Source organism: Maylandia zebra, linkage group LG11 (assembly GCF_041146795.1).
Source record: "Maylandia zebra isolate NMK-2024a linkage group LG11, Mzebra_GT3a, whole genome shotgun sequence".
Classification (NCBI taxonomy): domain Eukaryota; kingdom Metazoa; phylum Chordata; class Actinopteri; order Cichliformes; family Cichlidae; genus Maylandia; species Maylandia zebra.
The window spans coordinates 32,021,725-32,040,331 of record NC_135177.1 but is presented as its reverse complement, the minus strand read 5'-3'; the positions used below and the strand labels follow the sequence as shown (position 1 = coordinate 32,040,331).

The following is an 18,607-nucleotide window of genomic DNA, read 5'->3' as shown; positions in this document are numbered from 1 at the left end:
TACTTATTACTCAAGATGTAATCAGATGTTTACAAAATATAATTTTGCTTCAAAGTTTGGGGCCATTTTGAAATGTCCTTGTATCTGAAAGATAAGTGGACTGATAATTTTACATCAAATTGATCAAAAGCTCTATAACAGTACAGTACCCGCACAGTACAGAGATGGTCGGAGGAGAGCGAGGAGGCTCTTAAGGATTGTTTTGAGTCGACTGTGTGGGAGGTGATCTGTGACGACCACGGAGAGGACATCGACAGCCTTACTACATGCATTACTGACTATATTAATTTCTGTGTGGATAACACCGTACCTACCAGGACTGTACGGTGTTTCTCCAACAACAAACCTTGGATTACCCCAGAAATTAAAGCTGTCCTCAAGCAGAAGAGGAGGGCCTTCAAATCCAAAGACAAAGAGGAGTTGAAAAGGGTGCAGAGAGAGTTGAGTGGACTGATAAGGAATGGGAAGGACAGCTACAGGCAAAAGATGGAGAACCAGCTTCAGCAAAACAACGTTGGTGAAGTCTGGAGAGGCCTCAGAACCATCTCAGGCCACAAACATCAGAACTCTCTGCCTGGGAGGGATGTGAAGTGGGCAAATGAACTGAATCATTTCTTCAACAGATTTCATTCAGCCATGAGGCAGTCTCCAACATCGGCTGCAGACTCACCCACCCCCACTGCTGCTGTTCCACCTCTGACACCTCAGACACTTCACACCTCCTCTATTCACCCTGCTCACTCCTCCCCACCCCCAACAACAGCTTCCAACACACATTTAACACAAGGCTCCAGCCTGTCTCTCTCAATCACCCAGGTTAGGAGGGAACTGAGGAGGATTAATGGCAAGAAGGCAGCGGGCCCAGATGGCATCAGCTCGAGGGTCGTCAGGTCCTGCGCGGACCAACTGTGTGGGGTGATGGAACACCTCTTCAGCCTGAGCCTGAGGTTGGGAAGAGTCCCACAGCTCTGGAAAACCTCCTGTGTTGTACCAGTGCCAAAGACTTCACGCACCAAGGACCTCAACAGCTACAGGCCGGTGGCTCTGACATCCCACCTGATGAAGACCCTGGAGCAGTTGGTCCTGGCTCAGCTTCGGCGCCTAACAAGCTCATCACTGGACCCACTTCAGTTTGCCTACCAGCCTGGCATTGGAGCGGATGATGCCGTCATTCACCTCCTACATCGTTCCCTCGCTCACCCGGAGACTGCTGGGAGCACTGTGAGAATCATGTTCTTTGATTTCTCCAGTGCCTTCAACACTATTCTTCCCTCGGTTCTGAAGGACAAGCTGGAGAACTCTGGAGTGGACCATGACCTCACTACCTGGATTTTGGACTACCTCACCGACCGACCACAGTATGTGAGGACTCAGGGCTGTGTGTCGGACAGGGTCGTCTGCAGTACGGGGACCCCACAGGGAACGGTTCTGGCTCCGTTCCTCTTCACCATCTACACTGCAGACTTCTCCCACAATTCCACCCAGTGCTTCCTGCAGAAGTTTTCTGATGACTCTGCAATAGTTGGCCTCATCACTGATGGGGACGATAAGGAGTACAGAGGACTGACTCAAGACTTTGTGGACTGGTGCCAGCTGAACTACCTCCAGATCAACGCCACTAAAACCAAGGAGCTGGTGGTAGACTTCCGCAGGCACAAGCATTCTCCACTGCAACCACTGAACATCCAAGGTATGGACATTGAGGCTGTGGACAGCTACAGGTACCTTGGTGTTCATCTGAACAATAGACTGGACTGGACTCATAACTCAGACGCCCTCTACAGGAAAGGGCAGAGCAGGCTGTACCTGCTGCGGAGACTCAGGTCGTTTGGGGTGGAGGGCCCACTCCTGAAGACCTTCTATGACTCTGTGGTGGCTTCTGCTATCTTTTATGGTGTGGTCTGATGGGGCGGCAGCATCTCTGCCGGGGACAGGAAGAGACTGAACAGGCTGATCCAAAGGGCCAGCTCTGTTCTAGGATGCCCTCTGGACCCAGTGGAGGTGGTGAGTGACAGGAGAATGGCGGCTAAGCTGTCATCCCTGTTGGACAACATTTCCCACCCCATGCAGCAGTCTGTGACAGCACTGAGCAGCTCCTTCAGTGGGAGACTGCGGCACCCACGGTGTGGGATGGAGAGATTTCGCAGGTCTTTCCTCCCCACTGCTGTCAGACTCCACAATAAAGACTTTAACTGAACAAACACACACATCCATACATGTGCAATAACACTAAGTGCAATACTTTTCTGGCATCGTTGTATTTTTACTCAGTTGTATATAGCATTTGTATTCTATTTTTATCTTATTGTATATTTTATTCTATTTTATTCTACTGTATATAGTATTTTATTTTATTCTATTCTGTACAGTTGTGTACTGTATTTATTCTTATTGTATTCTAATTTTTGCTTCATAACTTTTGCACTGTCCACTTCCTGCTGTGACAAAACAAATTTCCCACGTGTGGGACTAATAAAGGTTATCTTATCTTATCTTATAAGTAAAAAAAAATCCGATTAATGGAATCGTTCATCATAGATCAATTTGTCATTAAAAAAACCCCCAAATTTTTGGAGGCTTTCAGGAACAATTAGGCTTATATTCCAATGGTGCATTTTGAACTTCACGTACTTTTAGCTTTCTAATGACAATTAAATGTGTACATGTCATTAAGAAACTCTTTCACAGATCTATTAATGCAGCTGATTTTAATGCAGTGTGGTTATTGGTGCCAGTTGGTCAGGTCTTATTTCAGAAATTGCTAATGTACTGGAAGAAAATATCCAGTGAGCAGAAGTTGGATCCAAGGCATTAAAATGGTTTACTGATGCCAGAGATTACACGAAAATGGCCAGACTGCTTTAGGCTGATAAAAAGGCAGTGGTAACTCAAAAATACTCTCATTACAATGAAGGTATTCAGAACAGCATCTCTGAATGCAGAACATATTGAACCTTAAAACAGATGGACTACAGCAGTTTGCACCAACTCATGAAAGTTGGATAATAAAAGACTGGAAATACATTGTCTGCTCTGATGAGTGTCAGTTCCTGGTGTGAGATACGAATGATAGGGTCAGAATTCTCTTGGCCCACTTTGACCCTGATAGTGCCCACTGAACATAATTTAAACACTCCAGCCTACTTTATTATTGCTGGTGACAACGCCATCCCTTTATGACCACAGCGGACCCATTTGTTGATGGCTCCTTCCAGCAGGATAATATGCCATGTCACAAAGCTCAAATCATCTTAAACAGGATCCTGAACATGACATTGATTTTCCTGACCTCTATAGTTACTAGATCTCAATCAAATAGTGCATCTTTGAGATGTGGTTAAACAAACTAAATGCTTTCGTTCTGAAACAAATGATTCAATAGAACAGAAAAGCTGTTAACAAAGTTATTTCTGTGCTTTTGTATATGGATGGATTTGGATTTATTGATGAACAGACTTTAGATAGGTATGTGATAGGTATGTGATTGTTAGACTCCGATGGCCCTTTATCTCTTGCAGTTTGGTGTGTTCCCATCACTGGTATCATTAAGGTGCTGTTATCAGCTCACATGTCAACCACTTCAACTGGTGCATGTGGCATGGTTGTGAAACGATGTGTCATGTCGCTGGGTTTGTGACCCACTGTCACAGGAGTGTCCCTCTCCAAGAGAATGGATCCAGAACCCAAAACCTCATGCACTAGCTCTGTTATGTCTCCTTCCCCTCACCTGAACTGGTCGTGGCAGATGGCTTCCCCTCCCTGAGCCTCTTTCAATATTAAGTGCCCTGAGGCAACCGTTGTTGTGATTTGGCACTATATAAATAAAATAGATTTGAACAAGACATTTTGGAAACTTTAGCAGTACACTAAATTTATTAGTCCCCATTATGAGTCCAGAGTGTGGTCCACATTGCAGAGGTGGTTTGGTGCAGCCTGATTAAAACTGTAATTTAGAAACATCCTCATGACAACGACTGGAGAAATCTAATGCTAAACTAAAAACTAACATAAAATACTATCAAATATTATATAACAGAAATGGACCACATTTCATTTTATCTATATCAGGTAGCCTCTTTGAGTATCTCACCTAAGTGACCTTTCAAAATTTATAACATAGCTAAAAAATGGCAAGCAATGAAACAAAATTAAGAGAAAATAAAACTACAATAATAACAACAATAACGATATGATTGCTCTCTGAATTAATAAACTTCTGAGGGAAAAACACGCTTATGTGCAGGATTATTTCACAGGGTCTGTCATTTTCCACTTTTATTTATTTTTTTAATTTTATTGAAGATTTTGATCAAAAGCAAATTCATTCAGCAATATGCAGTGGCGTGTCTAGAAAATTTTTGTTGGGAGGGCCAGGTAGGGGCACAGATTTGGAGAGGGGTGGCAGATGTAATTGGCAGATAATGTTTAAAAAAAATTCTACCAACCGTTAACCATAATTCAATAACCCTATAAATCTAATAACTGAATGCGCTTTTAACTCTTATTAGAATGAGATTTTAACCACTACGGTGCAAAGTTTTTAGATACTGCGTTGATAAAGTACAAGAGATACAATCAGTGCTTTGTCAGTGTTTACTCAGCATTCAAGGACAGCAATATTTGCATAGTATTTTTACTGACATATAGTGCACATATGTTTTGGGCAAAAACATTTTTTAATATTAAAATACGAACATTTGTAACAAACAATTGACAAATTAGCCAATGCCAATGTTAAACTTTATCTGCCTATTAAAAAAAGAAGATAATCTTCTCACAAACTGGTGTTTGATTTTGAAACAGGAAAAAGTGGGGAAACAAATGAAAAGACTAACATTTGAATAAAACCTGAAAGCAAGTAAATACTTTCTATGCTGGCTTATGATAAACTTTGGTAATATTGATAAAGAACAACACTGGCTGATGATGAAATACAGTCAGCTGGCATGGTGACACTGCCAGTATTAACCTGCAGGGCTGGACTGGGAGAGAAAATCGGGCATTTTGACTAGAGACCGGCCCACCAGGTATTAAAGCCATAAAGACTTTGAATGAAAACAAATGCTGTTGTGACAGTGATGTACACTGGCCTGTGCCCCCCCCCCCCAGACCACCCCGCTGGACACGCCACTGGCAATATGCACAATGTAAATGTGCTAAATAAAACGTGAGTACCTGCATTCGTTTGACAAGTAATTCATGTGGTTGTCATGTAGTAATTTTGCATTTTTTATTTTTTGGTAGTTGGAAATATATCTTTTATGTTCTATTCTGTTTGCCTGCGAGTTGTTTTTGTTTTTGAGTTTGTTAGTCTATTACTGAGCAGAGTCCAAAACAAACTTCTTTATTGGAAAAAAGGAGTTAGAATGAAATATATCTTATCTTTCTATAGTGCCGGTCTCTTTCTCTGCCAACAGGACAAGTGCGTCCATGTGAGGTAAAAACAGGTCAACCTACAATAAAATCATTTGGTTCACTTTCTAATGCATATAGGCTGGTTGTATTCTCCATCCATCCATTTGCTTCCGCTTATCCTTTTCAGGGTCGCGGGGGGCGCTGGAGCCTATCCCAGCTGTCATAGGGCGAGAGGCGGGGTACACCCTGGACAGGTCGCCAGTCTGTCACAGGGCCAACACACAGGGACAGACAACCATTCGCACTCACATTCATTCAATTCACACCTAGTGACAATTTGGATTATCCAATTAACCTATCCCCACAAGCTGCATGTCTTTGGACAGTGGGAGGAAGCCGGAGTACCCGGAGGGAACCCACACAAACATGGGGAGAACATGCAAACTCCACACAGAAAGACCCCGGCCTGATGTTGGAATTGAACTCAGGACCTTCTTGCTGTGCGGCAACGGTACTAACCACCGTGCCACCGTGCTTGTATTCTTTTCTACTATAAAAAATTTGAATTGGAAGATTATAACAATAGATATATAATAATAGATATTATGTTACCTCTGATTGGCTTTTTATGCGTCAAGGTAGTTTAGTCCATGCGGAAATGAAACAGAACTGCCAATCACAAGCAAAGATGAAGATAACCACTGCAAACATCACATGCTTTTCACCAAATAGTGCATAGCTTAGAATAAGGTTGCCTCGGTTCGCCATGGTTTTCAGGATTTTCCTTTAGGGCACAGTACCTGGCACCAGGTATTAAAATAGCACTTGCACTGCCAGGGTTCAAAGCGATCCAAGCAGGTACTAAAATGGGACATTGTGAGACAACATGCCACCAATTGTCTGGTCAGTGGCATCACTCCATGAGTTATGACAGCGTCTCCTTTAGAGAAATCCAAACCACCATTTTTGTAACCCAGCAACAAGTGAAATAGCTCAAAAAAACCTCACCATGATCCCTGAGTCTGACAAAAAGCCAAAGACCAAGCAGCAGGTATATCATCGCTTCAACATCTTTACTGTAGCGTGTTGCATACTAGTTATATCAAAATACTATAACAATGACCATGCACGTTAGGTGGTCGAGTCGAGTCGTGGCGAGCCGTGTATCAAATTCAAATTCAAATTTTATTTGTCACACACACACAACCATACACAGTATGACATGGGGGTGAAATGCTTGTAGCTGTACAATGCCCGACCATTAAATGACAGAAGAAAAGTTTTACAATATTTACAATTTACAGTTTACTACAAAATTTACAAATTAACTTAGGAATTTACAGTAAAGAATGTGCAAATAGCAGAAGAGATTATAAAGATAAGGATTATAAATTATAGGAATTATAGGATTATAGGAAATGTGTGGTGGTGCGTGTGGTGACGTGTGTGAGAGTCCAGTCTTATAGTGACGTGTTTGGGAGAGTCCAGTCCTACACCTGGTTCAGGCCCCGAATAGCCTGGGGGAAGAAGCTCCTCCTCATTCTCTCTGTTTTGGCCTTAAGGGAGCGGAAGCGCTTCCCAGACCTCAACAGTGAGAAGAGTCCATTGTTGGGATGGGAGAGGTCCATCATAATCTTCCTAGCTTTGGACTTGCACCGCTTGGTGTAGATGGACAGCAGGTCAGGGAGCTCTGATTGAATGACCCTTTGCAGATCTCGTCTGTCCTGCTTGGTGCTGTTCCCAAACCAGGTGCAGATGTTTGATGTCAGGACGCTCTCGATGGTGCAGGAGTAGAAGTTCTTGAGCACCTTCAGTGGCAGATGGAAGTCTCTAAGTCTTCTGAGGAAGAAGAGACGCTGACGGGCTTTCTTAACCAGGGTGTTGATGTGGCAGGACCATGACAGGTCCTGAGTGATGTGGACACCCAGGTATCGGAAACTGTCCACTCTCTCCACTGGCGTGCCACTGATGATGAGGGGTTTGTAATTCCTCGCCTGCTTTGTAGTGAAGTCCACGATCAGCTCCTTAGTCTTGCTGATGTTTAGGAGGAGGTTATTCTCCTGGCACCAGGTCTCCAGGTTCCTAATCTCCTCCAGGTAGGCCGTCTCGATGTTGTCGGAGATCAGGCCCACAACAGCAGTGTCGTCAGCAAACTTGACAATGGAGGTGGTGTCGGATGTGGCTACACAGTCATAAGTGTACAGTGAGTACAGCAGGGGGCTTAAAACACAGCCCTGAGGCACTCCAGTGCTGAGTGAGATGGAGGGGGAGACTTGTTTTCCCACCCTCACTGATTGGGGTCTGTCTGTGAGGAAGTTGAGGATCCACTGACACAGTGATGAGCTGAGTCCTAGATCCGTCAACTTGGTGAAAAGCTTAGAGGGAATTATTGTGTTGAATGCTGAACTGTAGTCCACGAACAGCATCCTAACATAATTCCCTCTGCCAGTGTCCAGGTGACTCAGGGATGTGTGGAGCAGGTGAGATATGGCATCGTCTGTGGAACGATTAGTCCGGTAAGCAAACTGAAGTGAGTCGATGGTGGCAGGAAGTGAAGAAGTGATATGATCTCTCATCAGTCTTTCAAAACACTTCATCACAATTGAAGTCAGTGCTACTGGACGGTAGTCATTGTGGCAAGCGGGCTGTTGTTTCTTTGGAACAGGGACAATAATGGACTGTTTGAAGCACGTGGGAACCACAGCTTGGTCCAGGGAGAGGTTGAAGATCTCCGTGAACACCGGTGCTAGTTGATCAGCGCAGGCTCTAAGGACCCGGCCAGGGATTGCATCTGGTCCTGCTGCCTTCCTGGTGTTCACCCTCCTGAAGGTGTTCCTCACGGCATGCTCTGTGATGACGAATGCATTTTCTTCACTGGTGCACTCCGAGCGCGCGCAGCCGTTTGTTGTTTTAATTGCTGTGGCATCGAAGCGAGCATAAAACGTGTTCAGCTCATCAGCCAATGAAGCATCTGCATTCATCATTGAAGAAGCTGGTCGTTTATAGTCCGTTATAGTCCGCAGTCCTTTCCACAGGCTCCTAGAGTCGCACTGTCGTAGCTGTGACTCTAGTTTTTCCCCGTAGCTCTGCTTTGCCTTTCGGACCGCGCTGCGCACGTTGTAGGACGCAGCCTTGTATAGGTCCATATTACCGGAGACAAGCCCTTCATTGTAGGCAGCGGTGCGTGATCTCAGAGCGTCGCGGATGTTTTTATCCACCCACGGCTTCTGGTTGGGAAACGTTCGGATGATAGTTCTTTCTGCTGTGTCGTCCGCTAGTTTCCCGATAAATCCCACAACCGCTTCCGTAAACATGTTGATGTCATCAGAGCTGCGCCGAAACATGTCCCAGTCTGCGTCATCCAGTGCGTCCTGCAGCGTGGCCACCGATTTGTCCGTCCAGCGAGCGACCTCCCTCCTGATTGGTGGTTGCTGCTTTAGCCTTTGTTTGTAAGCAGGCATGAGGAAGATGGCGGAATGGTCTGATTTTCCAAATGCCGGCAGGGGCTGAGCCTTGTAACAGTTCTTGAACGGGGTGTAGCAGTGGTCTAATGTCCTCGTGCCCCAGGTGGGGCAGTTGATGTGCTGGTGAAGGTTGTGAAATGTCCGTTTGAGATTCACTCTGTTAAAATCTCCCATAACAATGAGTGCGGCATCTTGGTTAAGTGTTTGTTGATGTGTGAGAGCCTCATGTAGCTCACATAAGGCAGTGTCCGAGTCCGCGTGAGGCGGAATGTAAACAGTGCAGGCAATGACCGCAGTGAATTCCCGAGGGAGATAGAAAGGGCGACACTTAACGATCAAAAGCTCCAGATTGGGCGAGCAAGAGCGTGTGAGTGGGGAGATGTTTGTGCTGTCGCACCATCTGTTGTTCACCATCAAACACACTCCACCACCTCTTTTCTTCCCCGACTCCATTGTCCTGTCCATGCGGTAAACCGAAAAGAACCCCGTCGGCTGCACGGCGTGGTCTGGTATCGCTGGGTTCAGCCAAGTCTCGGTGAAGCAGAGGAGGTTGCAGTCCCGAATGTCTCTCTGGAACTTGATTCTGGCTCTGAGGTCATCAAGCTTGTTCTCGATGGATTGAACATTGGCTAGCAGGATACTGGGCATGGGTGCGCGGTGTGCGCGAGCCCGTAGCCTGTTCCTGATGCCGGCTCTTTTACCTCGAGGCCGTCGCTTAGGGTCACGTCCTTTGTTCTCTCTCAGGATCTCCTTTGGCCAGGTTGGGTCCGGAGTTAAACATGGTGAAATGTCCGTGTATTGCAGACCAATAGAAACCAAAGTGTCTCTACTGTAGTGTCTCTACTGTAGCGGATTTGTGTGTTTTGCATGCCCATGCAAGATTGTCGCAGATATGGCAAAAAGTGACGAAAAACTGCAAAAAGTGGAGAAGTTAGGGCAGAGCATCCAGCACGGCAGCCGACCTCACCGGCGCCATTTTACTACTAGTGTAAGTGCTAATGGAAAAGGGGCTTTTCTAAAAGATTCCAATTTGGTCATGTGAGAGAACAGTCATCTTCAAATTACAATGTAAATTATGGAGTTCCACAGGGTTTCGTGCTAGGACCAGTTGTTTCCATTATAAATGCTTTCTTTAGGCAGTATCATTAAAAGACATAGCATACATTTTTACTGTTATCCAAATATGCAAAGATGACCAGGATATGTTCAATCATCCTGATATCTTCAATCCACATACTAAACAAATATGTAGGACAGCTTTTGTCACAGTCCTGACCCAGTGTTTTGTGTTGTTCAGTATTAATAGTCTTTGCTTTTGTGTTATTTAGAGTTCTTAGTCTCTTGGTTTCTCTTTCTGCGTTCCAGGTTTGTTCCGTTTCCCCTTGTTGAGTCCGCGTTGCTGTTGTATGTTTCCCGTTTTACTTTGACAGTCTGTGTCTTGTGTTAATGTTTTCAGTTTTGCTTCCCCTTGGTCTTGTCATGTTTGACTACTCCCAGCTGTGCTCTCCTCCTGTGTCTCATTCCCTCGTTTTCCCTCTGTGTATTTAAGCCCCGTGTCTTCCCCTGTTTGTTGCTATGTCCTCTGCATTAGCTGTTTGTTTATCTCTCATCATGTTTTGGCCATGTCATGCCATGCCATGTCATGTCATGTCATGTCATGTCATGTCTTCCCAGTTTAGGTCATTCATCCTAGTTGGAGTTTCTGTTTTATTTTTAGTGCTATTGCACTGTGTATTGTTTGTTTCTCAGTTTGTATTTGCCAGCAAATAAAAGCTGCCACCTTTAAGTTAAATTCACTGTCTCCGAGTCCTGTGTTTTGGTCCAACCACTGCCCCTCCAAACAGCTTACCTTGACTGCTTTCTTCCATTTGAGCAATATCTCTAAAATTAAATAACCTGTCTCAGAGGGATGTTGAAAAACTAGTTCATGCATTTATTACTTCTAGGCTGGACTACTGTAATTCATTATTATCAAATTTAGAAATGCGTTCCTATATGTTCAAAATTAAATACGTGTACAGCTCGGGTCGAGCCATTTAGAGACAAAGAGAGGGGAGGCTGAGGGAGCAGCCAAAAGCTGAAGAAGAGAGTGGTACCACAGCACAATCTCTAAAAGCTTTAATACTCAATAATATACAATAAAAATAAAAACAGCCACGGAATGAGAGATTATATTTAATTCATTTTCATAAGCTAATATTTATATTCAGTTGTTTAAAAAAAAGTTCAGGATTAGTAATGTACAGTTTCAGTTTAGTCAAAATCAACAACTCAGCAACAGCTGTAAAAAGCAAAGCAACAAACAATCAAAAGCAACAAAAAAATAGAGTACTAAAAATGAAAAAGTTTAGAGAAGTTTTACAAACCTTGTATTTAAAATATTACAGCCATTATAAGTTAAATAAAATATACAATATACGGTACCGGGGGCGTGGGGCTTAAGTGGTTAAGAATCGATTGCAGTTTTAACACAGCTTGTCTTCTGTTGACCCCAGTTTTAAAGCAAGAAAATAACTGAACTTCAGTCTCACTTGGTTGTTATTTTGATTTGCTTATTGTTGTGATTGTATAAAAAAAGTACTGTCCAGCATCATTGCTTTTATCGACTCCATTATCAGGGGTCGCAAAATAAATGACTCCAAATAATTTTGTTAAATAATGTTTTTCAGCTTGTTTTAAAATTCTTCTGCTTCACAGTGGTCAAAAATGTATTCATGCAGAATAAATGTTGCCCAAACTATATTACTAGTCTTTAGAATAATGAAAGTCTGCTAAATTTAAAATTTTAAACATCAATCTGCACAAGTCAGCCTCAGCTAAACAGTTTCAACATCCTTACATCTAATCCAGCCTGGAGCCATACACCTCCACCTCACATAGGGACAGATGCTCGCTTCTTCCTGGGATGATAATGTTGACATAGCGACCGTCCATCCCATTACACTTAAAGGTTTCAGTGAAGCCCAGAGGGATGCTTGAGATCACAGTACACCTTTCAGAAGAGAAAATGTTTTGTTGTTGAATAATAAAAAATAAAAATAAAAAACACTGATAATTGAAGATACTACATTACCAAATACTTTATCGATGTAAGTTAACGCAAAGTAATATTTGCAGAGTTTGAAACTTAGTATAAATGTGCTTTACCGAACAAATACTGAAGCAGACATGCTTGAGTCAGAAACATCAGAATTTATTTATTAACTGTAAACTACCTGGGATTGTTGTTGCCATTGTTGTCAAGAGAATCTCCGATTCGAATTTCAGCTCCATTGAGTCGTTCAGGGAAACCATCTCCGCGGTTGGTTACATTAACAGAAAACACTTTATGGGTTTTGCCCAGGTCCAGTCGCCACCAGGGATTTAACTCCTTGTTTGTACAAGTGCATGAAGCTTGGTTCCATAGGTTGGCACGATTGCCATCTATGGCATTATAGGCCATGCCTGGTAAATATAGTGAAGACTGTGTGGCTTTTCCTTGGATTGCTAGGTTCTCTCCTGTACAATGACACAGTTGCAAAGATCAGTAATGATGCGTGATTATTGCTTTTGCAGAATAAAGGAACTCCAGTCTGAATATGTTTTGAATCCTAACTATTTTCACATTGTTACATTTTAACAAGGTGTGCCTGATGTTTGTTGTTTCAGTGGCTCACCAATGCAAAACTTTAACCAGTTGTAGTGATGAGCAGTGGAGGTTGTATTGCTTGTATATTAGTAACAGATAGTATCTATAACAAATTTGAAATCTCTAACAAATCTCTATTGTGAAACTGTTTTTCAGCGAGTCTTATTGTACAAATTCACTGAGCAAAAATAGATTCCTCTATATTAAATGGATGTAATGGTCTCAGCAATTATGATTCAAATTCTGACCTGTAATTGCACATAGAAATTGAAGTGTCAGTATGATACTCACCAGTTGGGGCTCGATAACCATAGACTTCCACTTCACAAAGTTGGAGGATCCTGTTTGCCCCTGGTAATACCACAGTTACATAACGTCCCTCCACAAGTCTGGTAAAAGTAATTGTTAAAGACCTGCCTGCTGGGATGTGAGAAATTACTGCAACCCTAAAACAAAGATAAGAAGTGAATTCATTTTTAATTTATTTTAAATATTTGTACTTACAAACAAATTAACATCCATTCACTGATCAGTTTTCCTAAGTACTTATCCAGTTATAGTCATGGATTTAGGTGAAGCCTAAATTATCACTTTAATGACAAGCTAACAGCACCACAACAACCATTTATTTCTATGTCACATTTAGAACCACCAGTTAACAATCATGTTGAAGGGCACCTGCTCAACAGACTTCTTAATGTGAGGCAACAGTGCTTTTAGTTAAGTTTATGTCTTCAAATAAGGTCAATGAATTGTTTATGTGTCTGGCAGCATTTTAATTTAGAGTTTTGAGTAATACATTTACTTACACTGGATTTCCAGCACCATTATCTTGTAACGAGTTGCCGATATGAATCTCTGCACCATTAAGCCTTTCTGGACAGCAGTCTCCTCTGTTGGTTATGATCACAGAGGTGACAATGTAGGAATCCAGCAGGTCCACTCTCCACCAGGGGTTGGTCTGCTGATCAGTGTGGATGCATGATCCAGCCCAATAGTGAGACTCACGATTTCCATCAATGGCATTGCTGGCATCTGCGAGCTCAAGATTCAGTTCATTTGACTGGGTAGCTTTTCCACGTAAAGCCACGTTTGCTGCAGATAAGACAGTAGAAATATGATTTAAGATTCATAATGAGAAATGCTTTTATATAATTAAATTTGCATTATAAACCCAGATTTCTTATTTCACATGCCAAATAAAGGACTTTCTTTCTTGAACAGCTTGAACAATTTTAGAATACAATGACATTTTGCCACTTTTGAGATTAATGTTAGCAAGCTTTTCATCTGGGAATTATAGACCAATATAACTGTAATATATAATTATTTTAGCTATTGAAATATTGGTAACACAGAGGGGCCGATGGCGCGATATGGCAGCCTCGCTTCTGTCAGTCTGCCACAGGGCAGCTGTAGCTACAACTGTAGCTTGCCTCCACCAGTGTGTGTAAATGCGAGAGTGAATGAATAATGGCATTGTAAAGCGCTTTGGGTGCCTTGAAAAGCGCTATATAAAATCCAATTTATTATTATTATTATTATTTACGTTTCCGTTATACTGTTTTAATTACTTTACCTTTAACTGATGATAAGTGTGTTGGCCCTTGTCAATATGCCATCTTTTATGCTTAACTAATTTTCCATTAAAAGGTTTTACAACACAAATAGTTTTATGTATCCAGATCATACTTACGATAGGTGCGTGCTGAGCACATCCCCAGGAAAAGCAGCAAAAGCAGACCTGAACTGTTTTTCATTGTTCACGCTGACAAGAGAATTAGTAACATAATTACATTGAGGAAATGTTGAATTCCCATCCCAAACTTAAAATAAATTTGTTCCATAAGTCAGAAACCTAAAGGAAATCTAAACAAAATAACTCTTTAATCAAGTGCTGACACAAAAACATTGACTAACATCTTTAACTCTGTATTATACAATATTCAATGAAAACCACATACCTTGCAAAGTAATCAGAATGAGATGAGGAGCCACTGTTAAGGAGCATTACTTATATTCATATCCTACCATGACACATGACGTTTATTACTCAACCTCTTACACAGATAGATAAGGTTAGGTACTGGCAGCCTCTGATGTTTTTGTAAAACTCAATTCTTAAATATGGCCGTCATTAAGATTTATTGATTCAAACACCAAAGCAAAAGGAAAAACATAACACGTCATTGAAAAATATAAGTTGAGTTTATCTCGAGTTTTCCGCTCCCCACTCACTTTTCCTGTTCAACTCCATTCTCCCCATTCCTCTGTGGAATATGAGGGTTTTCATTAACTGTAATAACATGCCCTAGTTTGCAAGGTTTTTACTCTAAATGAATTCCACTGAATAAACACGGACTCTGTCCAAATCTACAAACTTTGTGTGTTACAGTTTGGTCATAAAGTGCTGTTATCAGCTCACATGTGATTTACACAGTCAGACTCTTTGACTGGGACACGTGCCACAACAGTGACAGGATATGCCAGAGTAAAATCTTGTCTTGGAATTCTAACAAGCTACTGTATTTACCAGTAAACTCTTAAAAAGGTTGTGTTAAAACATTACAGAAAAAAGCGTTGGACACATTTAACTCATTATGTGTGAATTTTGACACAATGTCAACAAGAAAGACAAAAATTACACACATTTTGTAAAAAATGCACACAAAATGCGTTGTCCCTGAGCTGATGCAGCACATGTGTTAAGATGTGTTGTATTTAACACATTTGTTCTATGGGTGTAAATAAATAAGACTAATAGACTAATAGAGAGTAAAAACTATAGATTTCCTTACACCCAAAATACAAGGTCACATGTATTCAAGTCAATTTAGTTAATTTTAGTTTAATTCAATGAAATTCAGTTTTATTTATATAGTACCAAATCACAGTAACAATCACCTCAAGGCACGTAATATTGTAAGGTAAAGTCCCTACAATAATTTAGAGAAAACTGGTGTCTCCATACACAAGGTGTGCAGGTCTATACATGGTATATGATATCTATGGATAGTCTCTCTGTGTGAAACAAGAATCTAATTTGTGGTATGGCTGCAAGATGTGACTGCCGAGGTTACAAAAATAACTCAGTACACTTGTAATGCTTAAAAAACAATAACAAAGCATTTCAGTTCAGACTTGCTGCTGGATGCCAATGTTATTACATTTTTAGATATTTTATTTTGAAATATTTGACTCCAGTTATAAAATACATTTTTGCTCATTTATATAATACATATTTTTATATAGCATACATGCTGCCACTATGCATACAAAAGCAACAAATAACCCCCTAAACCGTGTGTTTGGAACTTATTACACCATTCAATAAAAAAGTCATTTCTCGTAAACTCGTAAAAGAAGGAGATGAGAAGTCGTTGTTTATGTGTGCATCCTGTCACAACACATGCTGTTTATTTGTTGACATACCTCAGAATTCTTTATCTTTTCCCTTGTATTTAGATAAGACTCATTTCATGTATCAAGCGTGGGTGAGATCAGGGATTGCTGGGAAATGTACTTTTATTATTTTATGGTCACATCAGCTATAAAACGTGAAGAGAAGCAGCCATAAAGATAACTGAGTACAACCAAAACATAAGAAAAGAAACAAAAAATGCAGTATGGAAAAAAAAAGTGCAATACAACAAAATACCCTGTTGTATTTTATTTTAATATGATGTGTTGGGCCATGTAAAAATCTGCTTGCTACACAAATTAGTCCTAAACACCCTAAATAAGGACAGACATGTACTATCTTCAGCCCCCATTGACCTGGAGCTGTGTAGACAAAAGATTTTGGAAATTATTGGAGTACAATAAATGTATTTGTCCTCATGAGTCCAGAGTGTGGTCTAAATACAAAGGTGGTTTGGTGTAGCCTGAATAAAAACTAGAGAAATAATACCACTGTCTGAATTAATTGTCGAGGTCCTGGGTCGGTGACCCAGTGTTTTGGTTTATGTATTATTATTGATCTTTGTTTTTATCTGGGGTTTGACTGCTATTGTAATGGTTTCTGTTTTGTATTTCTAGTTCTTAGGTTTTGGTCCCCGTACTCCATGTCCCCTGTGTAGTTTCAAGTCCATGTCCTTGAGCCAGTTGTATTTCCTGTTTTACTTTGAAGGTCCGTGTCTCAGGTGATGTATTCTGTTTTGCTTCCCTGTTGTCTTATCTAATTAGGTTCAGCTGTATCTCCCTCCTGTGTGCCATTTCCTCATTATCTTGTGTGTATAGTTAGTGTGTGGTTATCTCTGTTTTTCGTCGGAGCATTTGTGTATCGTTCTGTGTATCATGCCTGGTCATCCTGTTCATCTTCCCCAGTGTCTCTCCAGCTACATTTTCATATTTCAGGTTGTTTAGTTTTATGTTTCTATTTTCATGTTTAGCTGTCCCCAGTTTAGATTTTTGTTAGGGGTTTTGTGTTAATTGTTTCAGCAACAATAAAGGCTCAATCTCAGTTTGAAACACTTTCTCCTGCATAATTGTCCATGCCTGGGTCCACACCTCTCAATGTCCACCAAACCGTGACATTAATAGGCTGCTGAGGGCATAAACAAATCTCATGTCCAGTACATATTTTTCTACTGTATATAGGTAGTGACTACATATCTTGAACTGAACAAAGTATTTGAAAGAGCTCATGCCACTAATGGATTTCAATGTGACTTTGGTCGATTGATCAAAAATTGGATCAAAACAAATAAATTCACCAACATCCACGTTATCTAAATATGCTATTAGATAACAAAATATTTATGTTGTTAAATTAGTAATATCATATTTCTTTTTTTTTTTTGGTAGTTGGAAATGTCTCTTTTATGTTCACTAATGTTAATCACATCTACTCTGTTTGTCTGTAGGTTGTTTTTTGTTTGTTTGGTCTTTTAAGTTTGTTAGTATATTACAGTGTAGAGTCCAAAACAAACTTCCTTACTGGTAAAAAGAAGGTAGAGGAAAATATATCTTATCTTTCTCTAGTGCTGGTGTCTTTCTCTGCCAACAGGACAAGTGCTTCCACGTGAGGTAAAACAGTTCAACATACAATAAAGTCTTTTGCTTTCATTTTTTAAATGCATAAAGGCAGGTTGTATATTTTATTTCTGCTATAAAAGATTAAAATAAGGAAGGTCAGATAGCCAAAAGGTTATTTTATTATCTTACAAGCTCTGATTGACTTATCTTGTGTCAAGGTAGTTTAGTGCATGCTGAGAGGATGTTTAGCAACAACAGAAGTGCCAATCACAAGCAATGCTGGAGATAATCACTGCAAAAAGCACATGCTTTTCACCAGCTAGTGCATATTGCCTAGCTGCATCTATTTTCCCACCGATCAACAAAAGTTCAGACATCAAACAGAGAAGCACAATGTAGGGTTAGGGTTAGGATTGGGGGGGGGGGTTCGCACTTCTCACTCACAGATGTTCAAATTGGCTTTTTACTTTTAAAGGTTTTGAATTACATTTACTCAGTACACAAATATATTCATACAGTGGGAGCCAATGTCCAAGTAAATACCAAGATATAGCAGTAAAATTAGTTAGCAGTAACATTTAGACACAGCTTTTGGTTTGGGTACTTTAATGGGGCTCTTTAGATCCTGCTGTGAGCAGAAACAATTTCAGTTATCAAATGCCACTGCCATTGTAGAGGCTCAGATAAAATACTGCATATTGAATAACAAACCAAACAAAGTAGTTCTTGCATCATGAGCAGCTTGCCACCTGAAATATTTTTTCTCCATATTCATATTCCTTGCACACCAGTTTGCTTATATCTGCCAGACTTTGTGGTAACACAATAGCTGAAGGCAGTTACTCATTAGCTATTCAGTTTGATTATTATGACATAAACATAGCAATTTGAAATAAACGAGAAAAAGTAGGTTAATTGGTAATTATAAATTGTCTTGAGTGAGTGTGAAGGGTTTTCCTTTGATTCAATGTGGACCTGCACTCTTGTTCTGTGACAGCTTAGATAGCCTCCAGCTTCCCCAAGACCCTAAAACTGATAAGTGGTTACGAAAATGGAGTTTATGGATAGACTTAAATTGTTTATTATATGCTAAATTACAAAAAAAAAAAAAAATTACTGCAACAGGAAACAATGACCCCCATTTCTTCAATAAAGCTTTTTCTCGCAGTGTGATATGTAGGCC

General features: G+C 40.9%; 1 protein-coding gene across 1 annotated transcript; it reads right to left on the bottom strand.

Moving 5' to 3' along the window:
• Positions 1–11,660: 11,660 nt before the first annotated feature.
• Positions 11,661–14,207, bottom strand: LOC105940419 (uncharacterized). Its single transcript, XM_012921545.3, has 5 exons — positions 14,144–14,207; positions 13,257–13,542; positions 12,739–12,893; positions 12,035–12,317; positions 11,661–11,811 (listed from the first exon to the last, which is right to left on the bottom strand). The coding sequence occupies exons 1-5, from the start codon at positions 14,205–14,207 to the stop codon at positions 11,661–11,663; spliced, it is 939 nt and encodes a 312-aa protein (XP_012776999.3).
• Between the last annotated feature and the right edge of the window lie 4,400 nt (positions 14,208–18,607).

Coding starts and splice junctions, on each gene's coding strand:
- LOC105940419 (XM_012921545.3), bottom strand. CDS start 14,207: ATGAAAAACAGTTCAGGTCTGCTTTTGCTGCTTTTCCTGGGGATGTGC. Junction 13,543..14,143: donor GTGCTCAGCACGCACCTATC/GTAAGTATGATC, acceptor TCTTATCTGCAG/CAAACGTGGCTTTACGTGGA. Junction 12,894..13,256: donor AATGGTGCTGGAAATCCAGT/GTAAGTAAATGT, acceptor TCTTTGTTTTAG/GGTTGCAGTAATTTCTCACA.